We start from the raw sequence: 19,027 nt of genomic DNA, 5'->3' as shown, positions 1-19,027 counted from the left end.
CAGCACACTGCCCCGACGCCCTCCGTGCCATCAGCAGGGGGAGCAGGGAGTAGCAGGCTTTTGTTTAATTATTGTTTTCTTTCTTTTGTGCCCTTGAGGTGTCTCCTTTCTTGTAAAAAAAAAAAAAAAAATAAGCAGGGCCCAGCACACCGCCCCGACGCCCTCCGTGCCATCAGCAGGGGGAGCAGGGAGTAGCGGGCTTTTGTTTAATTATTGTTTTCTTTCTTTGTGTGCCCTTGAGGTGTCTCCTTTCTTGTAAAAAAAAAAAAAAAAATAAGCAGGGCCCAGCACACCGCCCCGACGCCCTCCGTGCCATCAGCAGGGGGAGCAGGGAGTAGCAGGCTTTTGTTTGATTATTGTTTTCTTTCTTTTGTGCCCTTGAGGTGCCTTTGTTGTAAAAAAAAAAAAGCAGGGGGCATGACCTCCCCGACGCCCTCTGTGCCATCAGCAGGGGCCAGCACACCGCCCCGACGCCCTCCGTGCCATCAGCAGGGGGAGCAGGGAGTAGCAGGCTTTCTTTTAATTATTGTTTTCTTTCTTTTGTGCCCTTGAAGTGTCTTTGTTGTAAAAAAAACAAAAACAAAAAACAAGCAGGGCCCAGCACACCGCCCCGACGCCCACTCCCCGCCCGGTGCAAGACAGCCGGTCCACCACACGCCCTCCACACAGCGCCGTGCAGCACACAGCATCACGTGCCCGAGGGGAAGCCCGCAGCACTCACCTGTGTCCCGGGGAGGGCGGAAAGCAGGGAGAGAGTCAAGAGGGCCGAGCCGCCGCCTGGTGCCGCTGGTGGTGGAGGCGCCGCTGGTAAACAAAGCCACGCACACGGACCGTCTCGCGCTGGGGACAGTACGACCGGCGGCGGCGAGGCGGGAAATTTGAATACGGGGGAGGTCAAACAGTTGGAAAGTTTGGTTTAGTCGGCGCAACATCTGTGGTCATATGCCGGAGAGAGACAGAAGGGGAAGGAATTATAGGAGAAGGGAACAGTTGGAAAGTTTGGTTTAGTGGGCGCAACATCTGTGGTCATATGCCGGAGAGAGACAGAAGGGGAAGGAATTATAGGAGAAGGGAACAGTTGGAAAGTTTGGTTTAGTGGGTGCAACATCTGTGGTCATATGCCGGAGAGAGACAGAAGGGGAAGGAATTATAGGAGAAGGGAACAGTTGGAAAGTTTGGTTTAGTGGGTGCAACATCTGTGGTCATATGCCGGAGAGAGACAGAAGGGGAAGGAATTATAGGAGAAGGGAACAGTTGGAAAGTTTGGTTTAGTGGGTGCAACATCTGTGGTCATATGCCGGAGAGAGAGAGAAGGGGAAGGAATTATGGGAGAAGGGAACAGTTGGAAAGTTTGGTTTAGTCGGTGCAACATCTGTGGTCATATGCCGGAGAGAGAGAGAAGGGGAAGGAATTATGGGAGAAGGGAACAGTTGGAAAGTTTGGTTTAGTCGGTGCAACATCTGTGGTCATATGCCGGAGAGAGACAGAAGGGGAAGGAATTATAGGAGGAGGGAACAGTTGGAAAGTTTGGTTTAGTGGGCGCAACATCTGTGGTCATATGCCGGAGAGAGACAGAAGGGGAAGGAATTATAGGAGAAGGGAACAGTTGGAAAGTTTGGTTTAGTCGGCGCAACATCTGTGGTCATATGCCGGAGAGAAACAGGTGAAGGAATTATAGGAGAAGGGAACAGACCCCAGGAGACAGGACACAACCCCCGATTAATACCTGGTACCCATTTCACTGCTGGGTGGACAGGGGCTACGCAGGGTATCGGAAAAGCCGCCCAAATTTTTCCACCCCACCCGGGAATCGAACCCGGGCTTTTTCGGTTGTGAGTCGAGTATGCTAACCACTGCACCACGAAGCCCCCACAAGATCGAGATCAAACAAGCAGGTGCAGGATCAAATTAAACTGATTTTTATTAATTCATACGCTTCCGTGGAGCAGTGGTTAGCGTGCCTGGTTACGACTCCGCGGACCTGGGTCTGTATTCTCAAACCTTTCGAGTCCCAAGTCAACGTATTTGACAAGGCTTTCGTATGCGTTTTGGGCATTTCCAGAGTTTGTTTAATGGCCCTGGTGATAGTGTGACCCTTTTTCTGTACCGTGAATGTGAAGGAAACTCATGAAACCCCGATTAATCTCCTTTTCAGCTTTTGGAAATATATTGATGTGGGAGGTGGAGGCCTCTGACAATGCCGCCCCCGAGGTTGAAATCCCGGCCTGGGCATATGGCGTACAGCCCACCCTGCCGTTCATCCTTCCTTCGGGCTGGTCGATAAATGGGTACCTGGGGACTCCTGGGGAAGGTACACTGTGGTAACCCGGATGTGCAACCGGCAACGTAAGGACACGTACCCTACTCCCCCACCTCATGTTCAAGGGTCAATATATGGTACGGAGGTGAGCACCGCCGCCACGCGCAGCTGTAGCGTATGCTCTCATCTTTGCTATATATATATCTTCCTTTCTTGAGTGAGTGATGGCTTATTGTTGTGAAGATACACGGCAAAGGAAAATGAAGGAATTAACAAGGCATATCCCAACCTCTCTTTACTTTCTCTATATTTTTTTCTTTTCTTCTTTTTTTCTTTCACTGCCTTTCCTTCACAATCTTCATCCTCTTCTTTTCTCTTCTTCTTCTTCTTCTTTTTCTTTTCCTACTTCTTAATTTTTCCCATATAGCTTCTTTCTCAAATACTGCTTCATCTACAATCTACATTATACTCCGTCTTCTGCTAAAACTACCTCCTCCTCCTTCTACTACTACTACTACTGCTACTATTACTATTATTCTCGTCTTCTTCCTGTTCTTAATTATAATACCATCACTATCATCAACAGACCACCACAAGGATATAAAACAACGGGTAGGGTGCATTAGACATTTTTTTGGTTCATTGTATAAATATATACTAGGAGTAGCATCAATGGTATGTACAAGGGAATCATCTTATTACGCGTATTTTAATTATTTTCCTTAGTTTCAGTTACTCTATATACTCTTATCCCTGTCTCCGATCACTTCATTCATTCTTCATATCTGCAACACCTCGCTCAAACGCTCTCTAAAACCTCCACTCTGGACGATTCGGGGCATATTCCTCCTGCGTCTCTGAACATTTCATTCATTCTTCATATCTGCACCACCGTCATATCTATCTCTAAGACTGAACACTTCGCTCAAACGCTCTCTAAAAACTCCACTCTGGACGATTCGGGGCATATTCCTCCTACTCCTCACCCCTCTGACAACATTATGCCTGCTATTAAGATTCGTCTCAACCACGGTACTGTTATCTCCTCCTCTATCTACTGTCGCCATTCTTCGTTCAGGTTTTAAGATACAGAAGCTCTCGTTGCTGTTTCTCATCCCCTCTGAGTCACATTGGCGCTGGACTGACCTAGCCTTCCTCAAAATGGTGAACACTTGCTGCGCGGTTCTTAGTTAAAAAAATGATATTCTAAATGATCTTTCTTAGCACTAATGAGGCGCATAGTCTCAAACATTTCAGAGCTTACACACCCAGGTATGTTAAGGCTTTCGTAGAGGGTGCTGTGGGTATATCTATGAGCAGTTAACAGATTTTATAAAAGGGCTATTACACGGGGCAAATTTTCCGTGGATCTTCAGTCAAACCACGATCTCCGCTGGCGTGGTTCTCATTTGTTTCTTGTTATTGCTGCTGATGATGATGGTGAGTAATACCGTCTTCCTTCAGTGAAATCTACCGTAGCTTTGGAAGATCGTGGACACGTCAGAAAACCACGGAAATAGGAGAACCACGCCAGCGGAAATCGTGGTTTGACTGAAGACCCACGGAAAATTTGCTCAGTGTAATAGACCCTTTTTAGGACTCCGTATAAAGGTTGTTGTGGGTAGTTCCGTGGGTAGTTTAATGAGTCCAGTGATGGTTGGACAAGACTTTCGCACCGTGAACATGAAAAACACTCGTGGGAACCCGACTAATCTCCTTTGAGGACTTTGGAAACTGAATCCTTGACCCCAATAACTGTCTTCATATATAGTTATCATTAAGACGGTTAATCATTGGTGACTTTTGGCAATAGTTATGGCTCAGAAACCGGTAAATATGAGGCTGAGTACGATAATTTGGCAATGGTGTAACATGCATACGATACAGTCTTATTTTCCTCATGCCTCAACATGGGGATCGTGGGTGACCATTAAAAGGGTTGTGCTGTGGTAATGAGTGCAATATTAAGACTAATAACCACCCACGTGTGAAAATAAGACTGTATTGATACTTTGCAACTCAATCCTCAAGAAAACAAGGTCAGATTGTAAAAAATAAAAGAGCATCGTTTCAGTTCCCAGCGTTGTCTGAAGCTCTTCGGGTCATATTATCCATTTCTGGGCCTACACACACACACACACACACACACACACACACACACACACACACACACACACACACACATACATTTGATAAGGCTTTCGTTAGAGGCTGTTGTGGGTATTTCCATGGGCAGGTTCATGAGCTTAGTAATAGCTAAGTCTATATATACCAAGTCAAGTCACTCTGCTTCAAAACTGCGATCGGTACGCGCAGGAGGCGGTTTTGGGGCGGAGCAGCTTGATGACGTCACTTGGAGCCAGATAAATAAAATACCCGCCAGTTCAGGGGTGACTAAAGTTGGGGCCGTGTGTGCACTCTGGATGTGCATTCTCGCCTCCTTTCACAGCGCGTTCAGGCAAGCCACTGACGAAAATATATGTCGTTTTATTATGCTATTGCGTGACTGTAATTCCAATGCCTACAAACGGCGGTGTGGGGTGTGAGGGAGGGCATGTTGAGGTGATTGATTTAAATTAGTCCGCCTTTCCTCGTTTTCTCTAAATCCCTGTTTCTACATTCTCTAGTTTGGCTCCAAGCAACGTCACGCATAAACCACGCCTCGGCCGTGTCTCCTCCCACAAACCTGCGCGTGACTTGACCTGGTGTATATAGACTAAGAGTATTAGTTTGACAAGCCTTCTGTACCGTGAATGAGACCCCGACTAATCTCCTTCGTAGCCTTGGGAAATACTTGCTCTGAGAATACAGGCTTCGTCACCCCCAGGAGCTAGTGTCTTCAGCCCCGCGTCGCGACAGTCTTCCCGCCAAGGAGTAACACGTGTCTTTGGCTGGCTGCGTTGCGCCCCGCTGCTCACTTTGGCCCGAGCAGCGGTTCGAGCAGCGTGCCAGTCAGACCTTGGCCGACCAGTAATCATGGGGTCGTATCGTAAGACATTTCACCGCCCAAGAACACATATTTGACAAGGCTTTCGTAGGAGTTTGGGACATTTCCAGAAGTAGTTTCATGACCCTGGTGGTAGTTTGACCCTTCCTCTGCACCGTGAACCTAAAAAAACAACCATTAAAACCCGATTGACCCCCTCTTTGACCTTTAGAGATAGCTGATGTGAGAAGCGAGTGTCTTACAAAACGATCCATGTTCACAAGCAACACGTACAGTTCATGGCCGCGCCCGGAGCCTCTGCGCACCTGTGTCAACATATCCACACTAACGATATATAAATAGATTAGAAAATAATAAATAAAGTGCGTTTGTTGTCCGCCAAGACTACTTCCTGCCGACAGACGTTAGAGGAGGGAGTGTTGAACTTGGGAGAGACTACACGACCCTCGGGGCTGCGCGTGTGTGTGTGTGTGTGTGTGTGTGTGTGTGTGTGTGTGTGTGAAGGTTACTTATTAATGCCGCTGGTCCGTGTGGGTCTGTGGGACTCCTGGGAACACGAGGACAGCCGAAAATAGAGCCTTTCCCGCCGTCCCTCCCCGCCGCTAACTCCTTGCTCAGTCTATGCCATCGGTCACGAGGAGGAAGATACTTTTTTGGCTAACTGTACGCCGGTGGTCAGGTGCTTCGGTGTCAGCGTTGCTATATTATCGTACGCATCACATTGCCCTATCTAAGTTTCTGACGTATAACTATTACGAAATTGAAAGAAAAACATCAGTATTTAAAATTTTCAGCGATAACTTTAATTTTCGATCGTTACTTCTAAAGGTACGAGAGTTTTAGGCTTGAAAATGATAAAAATACGATGTTCACGAGTACGACAGTTTGGCGTCGCTGTATGGGTGGTGTTATGACCCTGGTGGTAGCTTGACCCTGCTCCTGTACCCTGGACCAATGGAAACACTCAGTAGAACCCGACTGCCCTCCTTTTCGCCCTTTGGGAAGAGTTGATGTGATGGAGGTGTCTGAGATTGAGAATAGCGATCCACTGCCCGCCGACGACTACCACGACGGTCGGGACGTGCAACCCGACCTCCGACACGACGCACTGAAACCAGTTCGACGCCCGCGGCCCGCCAGTTCCCGATGTGCGAGCCCGCCGCGACCCACCGAAGTTGTTACCGTTATAGCGAGTTACACACACACACACACACACACACACACACACACACATATGGAGAGCGTTTAACAACTTTGCATCACAGTGTCGTCTGGAGGAGCGTGTGTGTGTGTGTGTGTGTGTGTGTGTGTGTGTGTGTGTGTGTGTGTGTGTGGCGGCTATCCCGGGGTCACGCACGCACGCAGGGTCGTGATAGGGGTGGGGGGCGGGGTGGGTTGGGGTGGGCGTCGGGGGGGGGGGGGGTTTAGGCGGCTACATGTTGTTAACGGAGATGATTTGGTTGATCCAGCCGATGAACGAGGAGACCTTCACGTACACTCCCGGCACGTCCTTCCTGCCGCAGCCGAAGCCCCAGGAGACGAGACCGCTCAGCTCGTAGTAACCGTCCACTTTGCACACGAGGGGACCCCCACCGTCACCCTGGCAGGAGGAGGCGAGGGAGGCTCAGTAGGGGTTGACAATAGGGCCCCGGCAGAGAGATAGAAAGATAGATAGATAGATAGATAGATATAGATAGATAGATAGATAGAGAGAGAGACATAGATACATAGATAACGAGAGACTAATGAAATAACAATAACAATATAAACAATAACAATAATAAAAAGAACTATAATATAATATAAAAACGACATTTATAATTACAGTACGACAGCTACTACTACTACTACTACTACTACTACTACTACTACTAATAATAATAATAATAATAATAATAATAATAATAATAATAAGGGAAATTATGATGCTTAACGAAGAAGAAGAAGAAGAAGAAAAAGAGGAAGAAGGAGAAGAAGAACAACAACAAAAAAAAAAGTTGCAAAAAGAAGAGGAAGAACAATTAAAACAACAACAAAACGAGCCTGTTCCAAATGAGTCTCTTCGGCCGCGCGCTGGGGTACGTGCGGCGCCCCTGACGGCCTCACGAGCACATACCTGGCAGGCGTCGTGTCCCTTCTCGCCGCCGGCACAGAAGGAGGAGGCGGGCAGGATGAAGATCTTCTCCGTCACGGCGTTGATTTTGCGAATACACTCGTTGTCCGACACCACGGGCATCTCAGCCTCACGCACGCGCAGGGGTATGGGGCCTTCTGCAGGGGAGAGGGACTGGTTTCAGGGGTTGAGACATAAGAAAATAAGAACATAAGAACAGAGTCTGCAAGAGGCCGGTAGATCCGTATAAGGCATCTCCTGTGAGCCTAACGCACGCGCAGGGGTATGGGGCCTTCTGCAGGGGAGAGGGACTGTCTTCAGGGGCGGGGTGAGACATGGGAACATAAGGAGTCTGCAAGAGGCCGGTAGATCCATATAAAACATCTCCTGTGAGCCTAACCCCACCTAACATCACTTTGGGTAGGCAGTGGCTGAGTGGTAGCGTGCTGGTCCCACACTGATGTTAAATATGGATTATATACACTACTCCCGCCCGTGACGGGGACCAGACTGACGCCTACTTACTCTCGCCCATGTAGCCGTAGCCCGTGACGGTGCAGCGGCTGCCGGCCACCTGGTTGACGCCTCGCGCGGGGAGGCACGCCAGACACACGCCCTCGTTCAGGTCGGCGTGGGCGTGCAACTTGAGCAGCGCGATGTCGTTGTCCAGCGTCTGGGAGTTGTGGTTGTGGTGAATGTAGGTCGTCGCCACTCGCAGCGTCTGGGCGCCGGGCGAGCCGAACTTGGTGGTCAGGTCATGGTCGCCGACTCGGACGTAGACGGCATCCCCGGACCTGACGATGCTGCGGAGGGGGGAGCCGTGTAGTACATGTTTAACCCGGTAGCAGCGACGGGAAAAATTTGTGGTACAGAGGAAGGGTCAAACTACCACCAGGGTCATGAAACTACCCCTGGAAATGCCCACAACTCCTATGAAAGCCTTGTCAAATAGGTGTTCTTGGGTGGCGATGCGTCTTGTAACATGACCCTACAAGTTGGAGAGATTAGTCAGTAGTCTCATAAAGGGGTTTCATTTAGAAGGTACTATTTGGAGAGTGTGTGTGTGTGTGTGTGTGTGTGTGTGTGTGTGTGTGTGTGTGTGTGTGCGGCCTCAGAGGAAGACACATAGAATGATTAAAAGAAACTGTGCTGAGTCTACAAGTTAGAGAGATTACTGTCAGTTTAGACGGTACTGTTTGGAGTGTGTGTGCGCGGCCTTACTTGGTGACGCAGTGTGCGGCGGTCAGCACCCATTGCGTGCCGATCAGCGCCCCGCCACACAGGTACTGGTTGAGGGAGTTGATGAGCGCCACCTGCCAACACCATTCGCCGGGCACCGCGTCCTCCCCGCCCACCACGCGTGCCCCCCGCTCGCTGCCCTTCACTCCGCAAACGTACTTGTTCCTCACAGGTGCGCGGGTCGTCGTCGTCAGGTGTGGGGGAGCAGAGCCTGTAACGGGTCACGGGTCACGGTAGGGCTACAACAAAACGCCACACTGCTGGTTTGCTGGAGGGTAGAGGGTAGCGGGATGCCTAGCCGGTCAGAGGCAAGAACAAAAACGTTATCTAACCCCTTGACTGCGGATTTCCTACAAGAAGACCTCACCAAGCTACAGGAATGGAACAAAAAGTGGCTGCTACAATTCAATGAGGAAAAATGTAAAGTCCTGCACCATGGGAGGGGATATCCAGCACACCAATACCACATGGGAAACACTCCACTATCCACCACAGAGGCAGAGAAAGACCTGGGAGTGTATGTTACCAGGCTACCAGTGAAGGGATATCCAGCACACCAATACCACATGGGAAACACTCCACTATCCACCACAGAGGCAGAGAAAGACCTGGGAGTGTATGTTACCAGGCTACCAGTGAAGGGATATCCAGCACACCAATACCACATGGGAAACACTCCACTATCCACCACAGAGGCAGAGAAAGACCTGGGAGTGTATGTTACCAGGCTACCAGTGAAGGGATATCCAGCACACCAATACCACATGGGAAACACTCCACTATCCACCACAGAGGCAGAGAAAGACCTGGGACTATATGAAACCTGAGTCCGTGCCAATCGCAGCGGACGGGTTCTAATACGAGTTGCCATACAGGACGCGGGTAGCGGGTTCCCTCCAAGCATACCCACTCGCATCAGATAACATGTGTTTGTTCTTGCCTCTGACCCGCTAGGCAACCCGCTACCCTCTACCCTCCCAGCAAACCGTGTGCAGTGTGGCCGTACCTTAACAGAGAGTTCACTATTTCATGGCCAGTAATACCAAATACTGGAAAAGAAAGACCTTACAGAAGTTACTTTCAGAACAACAAGGATTTACCGAAGGGTTCAACAAGTTACACCCATATGACGTCTGCCTGCTCTGCACGCGACCTTAGTTTGGGGGAAAGGTCGCGCTTAAGTCTATATATACCAAGTCAAGTCACTCTGCTTCAAAACTGCGACCGGTACGCGCAGGAGGCGGTTTGGGGGCGGAGCAGCTTGATGACGTCACTTGGAGCCCCCACCAATAATACCCGCCAGTTCAGGGGTGACTAAAGTCGGGGCCGTGTGTGCACTCTGGATGTGCATTCTCGCCTTCTTTCACAGCGCGTTCAGGCAAGCCACTGACGAAAAAATATGTCCTTTTATTGTGCTATTGCGTGACTGTAATTCCAATGCCTACAAACGGCGGTGTGGGGTGTGAGGGAGGGCATGTTGAAGTGATTGATTTAAATTAGTCCGCCTTTCCTCGTTTTCTCTAAATCCCTGTTTCTACATTCTCTAGTTTGGCTCCAAGCAACGTCACGCATAAACCACGCCTCGGCCGTGTCTCCTCCCACAAACCTGCGCGTGACATGACTTGGTGTATATAGACTTGGGTCGCGTAAATCGAATATCCCTTGAAGCGAACGTCCCAAGGCACGTTCCTCACCTATCGAGGCGTTCTGCACGGGGAGGTATGGGCGGCGGTCGAAGGGTGGCTGCTCGTAAGGCGGCGGCTGGTTGTAGGCCGGCTGGTCATAGGGCGGCTGTGACGGCTGCTCGTAGGCCGGGGGCTGGGCGTAGGGCTGCTCGTAGGAGGGCTGCGGGGGCTGCTCATAAGTCGGCTCGTAGGGCGGCTGAGGCTGGTATGGAGGCTGCTCGTACGGGGGCGGCTGCTCGTACGGCTGTTCGTATGCTGAATGCTCATAGGACGGGTCGTAGGGCGGGTGCTCGTAAGGCGGGTGCGGGTACGGCTGCTGGGGGAAGGGGGGTTGGTGCAGGTCGGGCCCGGGCTGGGGGTACACCACGTCGTAGTCCGGGACGAAGGCCGTGTCGTTCCGAGCGATGTTGTGGACCTCCTCGAAGCGAAGCACGTCTCGGAGCGCTGACTTGGGTGAGCAGCACTCCGTTTTGCCCTTGTCGCAGCGGAACAGCGTGGTCATCTCCGCGTTGCCTGGGGAGGGAGTCAGAGAGGGGCGTGAGTGGCATGATCTGACCTCTGTATATGTGTGTGTGTGTGTGTGTGTGTGTGTGTGTGTGTGTGTGTGTGTGTGTATCGCGATCCAACTTACCGAAACAGGTGAAGGAGAGGAAGGGTTGGATACAGGTCCCCGGGCACTCCTCCCTCAGATCCGGCTCCTCGGTAGTGGTGGGCATCGGCGTGGTGGTTGTAGTGGTCGTGGTAGTGGTGGTCGTAGTGGTCGTGGTCGGGCGTGGTCGCGGGGGTCGGCGTGGCGGGGATGGCGGACGGCGATCTGGTCTCCGTGGGGGCTGTGGCTGCCTTGTGAAGAGCGAGGCGATGTTCTGGAAGGCTGGGGGGATATCCGAAGGTGGCGGGCGACGGGGCGGAGGCGGCTGACGGGGCGGGGGAGGCTGCCGGGAAGGTGGAGGCTGCCTGGAATCACTATCCTCCCTATCGTCACAGCAGACATGTCCCTCCTCGCAGCCCGACGCCTCCACGACAACGGACGGCTGGCTGCAGAAGGATGCCACAAGTTCAGAAAGACAGGTTCCAGGGCACGGCGGGAGAGCTGAGGATGGAGCCTTGGTCGTGGTGAGGGCGGTGGTGGGGACAGGAGTGGTCGTAACCGCGCTGGTGATAAATGGCGTGGGACCTTCCGTAGCGGGGTGTGGTCTGTCTGGGGCGTCATCTGGAAGGTCCGGGCGGCCTCGTTTGGTGACGCAACATCGCCCGCTTCGAGGACACACGCCGGAGCGGTCAACCTCGTCACACAGGAAGGCAAAGAACCCAGCAACACACGTTCCTTTGCACCGGAGTTCAGGAGGGATGTTTGAGGGTCTGGTGGGGCGTGAGACCGGCCGAGGGGGACGCAGGGTTGGGATTGGGCTACGAGGAGGCTTAGTGGTGGTGGAGGTGGTGGTAGAGGTGGTGGTTGTGGTGGTGGTGGTGGTGGGGTTTGGAGAGGGTGAAGCTCCGTCTATTCTGTCTGTCTCTCGGTTAACCTGAAGGAACAAACCGTGCTATCAGAACCTTCAGACAACAACAACAACAACAACAACAACAACAGATAAAACGACAAATACCTCCTCCTCCTCCTCCTCTTCCTCCTCCACTTCTTCTTCTCCTTCATCTCCTACACTTCTCTTCTTCATCATCTCCTCCTCCTCCTCCTTCCTCATCTCCTCCTTCGCCTTCTACATAAGTCTAAGCTGTACTAACCTCCTCGTCACCTTCTTCCTCTCCTCCTCCTCCTCCTCCTCCTCCTCCTTCCTCTCCGTCATCCTCGCCCGGCTTCCGCTTGGGGTTGAGGAGCACAAATTCCTTGGGCGGCTCATCCACGTCGAGAAAGAGATCGCCAGATACACAGCAACGGAGACCCGAGCGGCAGAGTTCGGCGACGTCCAGCGCCGCCTCGCAGTACTCGGAGATCCTGTCGGCCACGCACACCCCGGGACAGACGCGAAGACCTGGGGGCGGGGAGGGGGGGGAAGGTATTGAGAGGGAGGGAGAGGGAGATAGATAGAGACATAGATAGACAAGATGGAGACAGGTACAGAGACAGAGGGACACAGACAGACATATACAGGGAGACAGAGAGAGACGATGATAGACATTTATTGACAGAGAGACACAGAAAGATAGAGAGATAGGGATTGACAAGATAGAGACAGGCAGGAACAGAGACAGGGGGACACAGACAGACATATACAGAGAGATAGACAGACGGTGATAAGAGACATTTATTGACAGAGAGACAGAGAAAGATAGAGAGGCAGGGAAAGATTGACAAGATAGAGACAGGCAGGAACAGAGACAGGGGGACACAGACAGACATATACAGGGAGACAGAGAGACGATGATAGACATTTATTGACAGAGAGACAGAGAAAGATAGAGAGGCAGGGAAAGATTGACAAGATAGAGACAAGCAGGAACAGGGGGACACAGAACGACATACAGGGACACAGATAGACGGTGACAAGACATTTATTGACAGAGAGGCAGAGAAAGATAGAGAGATATATAGACAGACAGACAGAGAGAGAGAGAGAAACAGAGACAGAGACAGACAGGCAGAGAGGTAACTGAATCCAACACAGACTCCGCCCTTCTTCATCGCCTTCAACCCGACTATATACTCACTACTGGAGGGAGCGTACGCCTGCGCCTTAGCTGTAGTACCCGTCGTGGTAGGAAGGTCCGTCGTCATCTCCTCCTCCTGCACCTCCTCCTTCGGCGCCTCCACCTCCTCCTTCGTTTTGCCAGGCGGGGATGTGGGCTTCGGTGCGGTGCTGGTGGAGGGACGCTCTGTTGTGGGGAGCTTGGTTGGGGGCGCCTCTCCATCCTCCTCCTCCTCCTTCTTCCCTTCCTCCTCCTCCTCCTCCTCCTCCTCCAAGACTCCTCCCCAAGTTGAGATTCCCTCCGTAACCAGCGTCGTCTGGGGTTTGGAAAAGGTTGTTAGGGTTGAAGACATTCCCTCCACTGATGAATGTCTAAGTTATACCTGAAATGCCTTGTCCAATATCGTGTTTTGGGTAGGCGGTGGGTGAGTGGTAGCGTGCTGGGCCCACATTCACCACATGATGGACGACGCGGGTTCGAATCCCCACGCTACCACCTGGGATTTTTCAGTCACCGCCGAGTGGCTTAAAACTACCCACATGCTGTCCTGAAGACCACCCATCAACCCGGACTCTAGAGGAAACCGTCCAAGTGAATCAAGGAGGAGTTCCGGGGGGCAGCATGAGCCAGGAGAAGATGGCGCCACTATAAACACTAGCCTGCGCCATGACGGGCTGGGGTCAACTACCATCCAGGCCCCTTAAGCAAGCCTACCGGAGCTATAGGCGTAGACGAAAAAAAAATCTAACACCATCCTGTCCCTTGGCATTTAATATCCCTAGTCTAACACCATATCTTCCTAATCTAACACTGTATATAACATGTCCAAAACCGAATCTTCCTTCTATAAAGCTATCAACTTATCAAACACCCATATACCTTAGCTAACACCATAGTCTAGTCTAACACCTTATCTTCCTAATCTAACACCATGTCTTCTCTATCTGGTATCTAACACCCTTATCTTCCCTGTCTGACACCTGATATCCCTTGGTTAATACCGTATCTTTCTTATCTAATACCTTTTGTCTCTTGTCTAACACTTGATCTTCCTAATCTGGTATCTAACACCTTATCTTCCTAATCTAACACCATGTCTTCTCTATCTGGTATCTAACACCCTTATCTTCCCTGTCTAACACCTGATATCTCTTGCTTAATACCGTATCTTTCTTATCTAATACCTTTTGTCTCTTGTCTAACGCCTGACCTTCCTAATCTGGTATCTAACACCTTATCTTCCTTCTCTAACACCCTCATCTTCCTTGTCTAACACCTAATCTCTCTTATCTAACATCTGATCCCCTTGTCAAACCCCTAACCTTCCCTTAAAACCTTATATCCTCTTTGATCGCCTTGCCACACTCACCTCGTCTGGGATCGTCTCGGTGGTCACGTCGGTCACAAGGTCAGCGTCGCTCGCCCCTGTAAACCCAAACTCAGGTCACGTCATTTGGTGGACGAAAAACGGCCTTAACATTAGGATTCTTGGGGGGCAATATTGTTGAGGGCAATACCAATGTCTTGAAGGGAATGTTGATATTACTGTAAACTCATTGTCATCAAAACTTAATAAAAGAGATCTGGTGTATGTTACCTATTAGCAAGGGAGAGGGAGGGGCCGAGGGTTCTGGGGTAATCTATCGTGAAACCAAATTGTCGAGTCCGGGGTCTATTTCTCCTCTCTGCTCTGCCACACAGTACCAATATCTATCCCTTCCCCTCATATGTTACCTACACCTTACATATGAGAGGAAGGGATAGGTGTTGGGACTGTGGCAGAGCAGAGGGGAGGAAAGGACCCGTGGGAGCCTTCGCCAGACCGGTCTCGAGATATTTGGAAGACTACAGATAATGTGTGTTAGTCAAGGTGGGGGGAGGCAGATGGGGTGCGGGGTGCAGGGAACATTGGTACTAGACATGCGTGGTGCAGACAGGCAGTGCTCAAGCTCATGCGGCGGTGGCTGAATGGATAGCGTGTCGGCACCGCGTTCAGGCCGACGCGAGTTCAATCCCCGCCCGGTGCCACCAAGCTGCTGGGATTTTTCAGCCGCCGCCGACACCGAGTGGCTTAAAACTACCCACATGCTGTCCTGAAGACCACCACCCATCAACCCGGATGGGGAAAGGGAACAGGATGGAACAAGGTAATCTGTGCAGGGGGGGGGGGGGGCAGGGGGGCCCGGGGGGGGGGCAGGACAGAACAAGGCAAGCACAGACATACAGGAATTGTAGAGACCCGAGGAATGGTGAGGTTACAAACAAACAGGCAAACACACAAACTTAAGACATGCATATCGAATACCTCCTATGTGAAAATTCGACATGGCAGGCTTGTTTTCCATCATGATAAGTTAAGGAAGGTCAGTCAGTTCTCACATCAGCTATTTCTAAAGGTCAAAGAGGCGATCAACCGGGTTCTAGTGAGTGTTTCTTTAGGTTCATGGCACAGAAGGAGGGTCACACTACCACCAGGGTCATACAACTACTACTGGAAATGCCCACAACTCCTACGAAAGCCTTGTCAAATAGGTGTTTCTTTAGGTTCATGGTACAGAAGAAGGGTCACACTACCACCAGGGTCATACAACTACTACTGGAAATGCCCACAACTCCTACGAAAGCCTTGTCAAATAGGTGTTCTTGGGCGGCGAAATGTCTTATAATTCGACCCAAGGCTGGTATTACAAGACATAGCCATATCACATCATCTATTTCTAAAGGTCAAAGAGGCGATCAACCGGGTTCTAGTGAGTGTTTCTTTAGGTTCATGGCACAGAGGAAGGGTCACACTACCACCAGGGTCATAGAACTACTACTGGAAATGCCCACAACTCCTACGAAAGCCTTGTCATATATGTGTTCTTGGACGGCGAAATGTCTTATAATTCGACCCCTACTGTCCATCATTCATCTCAAGTCTTCCAAGTCTCGTCATCATTGTTAATCTCAGTCTCCCAAGGGTTGTAAGGGCTTGTGTGTCGTCACCTGGCTGGGCGCGGGGCCGGCAACACACCGTCCCATCTGGGCAGAGGTCCTCGCCGCGAACCACCTCGTTGCACATGAGGGCTGCTAGGGTATGCAGACACTTCCCAGGGCAGCGCGCGGAGTCCGTGGCCTTGGCGAGGGTGTCCAGGAGCGCTGCAACAGAGGCCAGGCGGCGTCACTCCTCCGTAGGTCACACAGCCACATAGATTTCGCCGGATGATTTCAAACGTTGTAATAGGCTTCGTCAGCACCACTGAGGCTGATTTTTTTTATTTACAGCAAAGGAGACAGCACAAGGGCACAAAAAAGGAAAAAACAATAAAAAAGCCCGCTACTCGCTGCTCCTAAAAAAGAATCAAAAGAGGTGGCCGAAAGAACAGTCAATTATGTGAGATTTGTCTTTTGAACCCGTTTTTCAAGGCTTGTTAAGTTGGTCAGTGTCAGTTCCAGGCCACACGGAGGCTTGCATATTCCTGCGGTGTCTACGATGAATGGTACCTCCCCAAGCCGCTGAGCCGTGGGTAACGCATTTATCTCGCTGGTCCTTTGGCTTCCCTGATTTCTACACCGCCTGGGTTACCACTCTGTAATGCTAGCTGTCTACCTCTCACCACTTCTACCTAGAACTCAGAGGTCAAGACTAAATAGACATGTGTTGGTATGTATTCCTGTCTCTCGTAACAGGCTAAGCTGGTGAGGCCGTTGAAAACCGTACTGCCGAGTGAACCATGCAGTGTCAGTTCCAGGCCACACGGAGGCTTGTATATTCCTGCGGTGTCTACGATGAATGGTACCTCCCCAAGCCGCTGAGCCGTGGGTAACGCATTTATCTCGCTGGTCCTTTGGCTTCCCTGACTTCTACACCGCCTGGGTTACCACTGTCATGATAGCTGTCTACCTCTTACCACTTCTACCTAGAACTCAAAGGTCAAGACTAAATCAACATGTATTCCTCTGTCTCTCTTAACAGGCCAAACTGGTGAGGCCATTGAAAACCGTATTGCCGAGTGAACCAGTCAGTGTCAGTTCCAGGCCACACGGAGGCTTGCATATTCCTGCGGTGTCTACGATGAATGGTACCTCCCCAAGCCGCTGAGCCGTGGGTAACAAATTAACCATGTGCGCGGCATCCTCTTCTAATGATTATCAATGTACTACCCCGTAAAAAGTACCTGGGAATAATTTACAGATGTCCATCCTAACGTAACCGAACCCAGCCTCACCTAACCATAAGGAGCCCAAAATTATGCTGACCCGGGTACTGGGCTACGTTGCCGCCTAGTCAGCCAGGACGCAAGGCTGTGCTCGCCTCCCAACACTACCGTCTACTGCCTGATGCAGAAAAAATTACTCGTAGACTTGGGGAACACCCGTGACGGACTGCAATGCGCGTTCCTTAGCCACGACACATACACAAGACCACGGTTTAGTTACACTCTTTGTATTCACAGTAAAGGAAACGGTTTAAGTGCAAAAACAATATCAATCGAAAGAACCCGCGTCTCAGGTGTTTGGGGGCTCGTGAACAGGCTGGGTATCGGGCCCGCACTCCTCCCTCTCTACCTGTTTGGCCTCGCAGAATGATAATGAGAAACGTTCCGCAGCTATAATAGAAAACGGAAAAGAGGGGCCACGGGATCGGTCAGGAACATAAGCCTTGTGAAGATCAGGGGCTAATGACGAGGCGTGGCGCTCAGACGAGAGTAGCCTAAGTAATGCCAGTAAAATATGTACAACCGTAGCTAGGAGACTGGGGGACTGAAGGGGGCATATTAAAGGTAGGCGGTGGCTGAGTGGTAGCGTGCTGGGCCCACATTCACCACGTGATGGACGACACGGGTTCGAATCCCCACGCTACCACCTGGGATTTTTCAGTCACCGCTGAGTGGCTTAAAACTACCCATATGCTGTCCTGAAGACCACCCATCAACCCGGACTCTAGAGGAAACCGTCCAAGTGAATCAAGGAGTTCCGGGGGGCAGCATGAGCCAAGAGAAGATGGCGCCACTATAAACACTTGCCTGCGCCAATATGGGCTGGGGCCGACTACCATCCAGGCCCCTCAAGTAAGCCTACGAACGCTATGGACGTAAAAAAAAGAGAGAGAGAGAGAGAGAGAGGAAGGAAAAGGGAAGGAGAGAGGAAAGAAAGTTGAGAGTGGAGGAAGGAGGAAGGTGTACACAACGATGAATTGATGGGTAAATTGATATGTACACACACACACACACACACACACACACACACACACACACACACACTTTCAGACATACTAACAGGCACGGTAAGTGGAACAAAATGAACAATGAGATAAATCAAACCAAAACTTATTTACTGTGACGAGAAAACTCTTCCCTACGTGACACACACACACACACACACACACACACACACACACACACACACACACACACACACACACACACACGCACACACACACACACACAGATCCTATTTGAGTCAGTTCCGTTCCGTGTGACTAAGAAGTGTATTGTAACTCCTAACACGCTTTCTCCAGGATCTCTCTCTCTCTCTCTCTCTCTCTCTCTCTCTCTCTTGCTTTTTGTCGGTTAGAGTGTCTGTCTGTGTGTGTGTCTGTGTGTGTGTGTGTGTGTGTGTGTGTGTGTGTGTGTGTGTGTGTGTGTGTCTATCTATCTGTCTGTCTGTCTGTCTATGTGTCTGTCTGTCTGTCTGTCTGTCTGTCTCTCTGTCTGTGTGTGTGTTTGTCTGTGTGTCTGTCTGTCTTGTTGTTGTTGTTGTCGTTGTTGTTGTTGTTGTTGTTATCGCTCCCACGTCCCCATCGTCAGGAAATCTATTGCTCTCATAATCATCGCTACCATATCACCATCTCTATTATCTTCAGTGTTATCAATGTCATTACTACCATTACTGGCGTCCCCGCGGTGTGTAGAGCATCGTTATCATACCATTATCTCCATTATCTTCAGTGTTATCAATGTTATTACTTCTATTGCTGGCGTCTCCGCGGTGTAGAGGTTCGCACGCTACAAATCGGGGGTTCTGAGTTCGACTGTCGGCCCTGGGGAAGGGAAACTGGGCTAACCTACTTGTTGCACCGCCGCGTGTCCCGGGGGGGGCTGCGGGGGCTTCGTGGTGCAGTGGTTAGCACACTCGGTTCACAATTATTACAATCG

At 50.7% G+C, this 19,027-nt stretch overlaps 2 protein-coding genes across 4 annotated transcripts in view; both read right to left on the bottom strand.

Annotated features, from left to right (window-relative positions):
- The window catches only part of LOC126987263 (bromodomain-containing protein 7-like), a 111,076-nt gene extending 110,229 nt beyond the window's left edge, over positions 1–847 (bottom strand). The window contains exon 1 of one of the 2 annotated variants that reach the window (XM_050844102.1): positions 722–847. The gene's annotated coding sequence lies outside the window, so the exon portion shown is untranslated. The remainder of the gene's footprint in view (positions 1–721) is intronic. The other variant, XM_050844103.1, reaches the window with a different exon arrangement.
- Positions 848–2,873: 2,026 nt separating this feature from the next.
- Positions 2,874–19,027, bottom strand: part of LOC126987234 (protein masquerade-like) — a 35,281-nt gene continuing 19,127 nt past the window's right edge. Inside the window, exons 3-12 of one of the 2 annotated variants that reach the window (XM_050844065.1) lie at positions 15,876–16,028; positions 14,257–14,312; positions 12,909–13,203; positions 11,985–12,232; positions 10,876–11,767; positions 10,254–10,757; positions 8,542–8,770; positions 7,846–8,123; positions 7,324–7,478; positions 2,874–6,807 (exon numbers count right to left, since the gene is read on the bottom strand). In XM_050844065.1, the coding sequence (XP_050700022.1) occupies positions 6,640–6,807; positions 7,324–7,478; positions 7,846–8,123; positions 8,542–8,770; positions 10,254–10,757; positions 10,876–11,767; positions 11,985–12,232; positions 12,909–13,203; positions 14,257–14,312; positions 15,876–16,028 (2,978 nt within the window). In that variant the 3' untranslated portion in view covers positions 2,874–6,639. The remainder of the gene's footprint in view (positions 6,808–7,323; positions 7,479–7,845; positions 8,124–8,541; positions 8,771–10,253; positions 10,758–10,875; positions 11,768–11,984; positions 12,233–12,908; positions 13,204–14,256; positions 14,313–15,875; positions 16,029–19,027) is intronic. The other variant, XM_050844072.1, reaches the window with a different exon arrangement.

This window comes from Eriocheir sinensis, chromosome 6, assembly GCF_024679095.1.
Source record: "Eriocheir sinensis breed Jianghai 21 chromosome 6, ASM2467909v1, whole genome shotgun sequence".
Taxonomy (NCBI): Eukaryota; Metazoa; Arthropoda; class Malacostraca; order Decapoda; family Varunidae; genus Eriocheir; species Eriocheir sinensis.
This window is presented reverse-complemented; position numbering and strand designations above follow the sequence as displayed.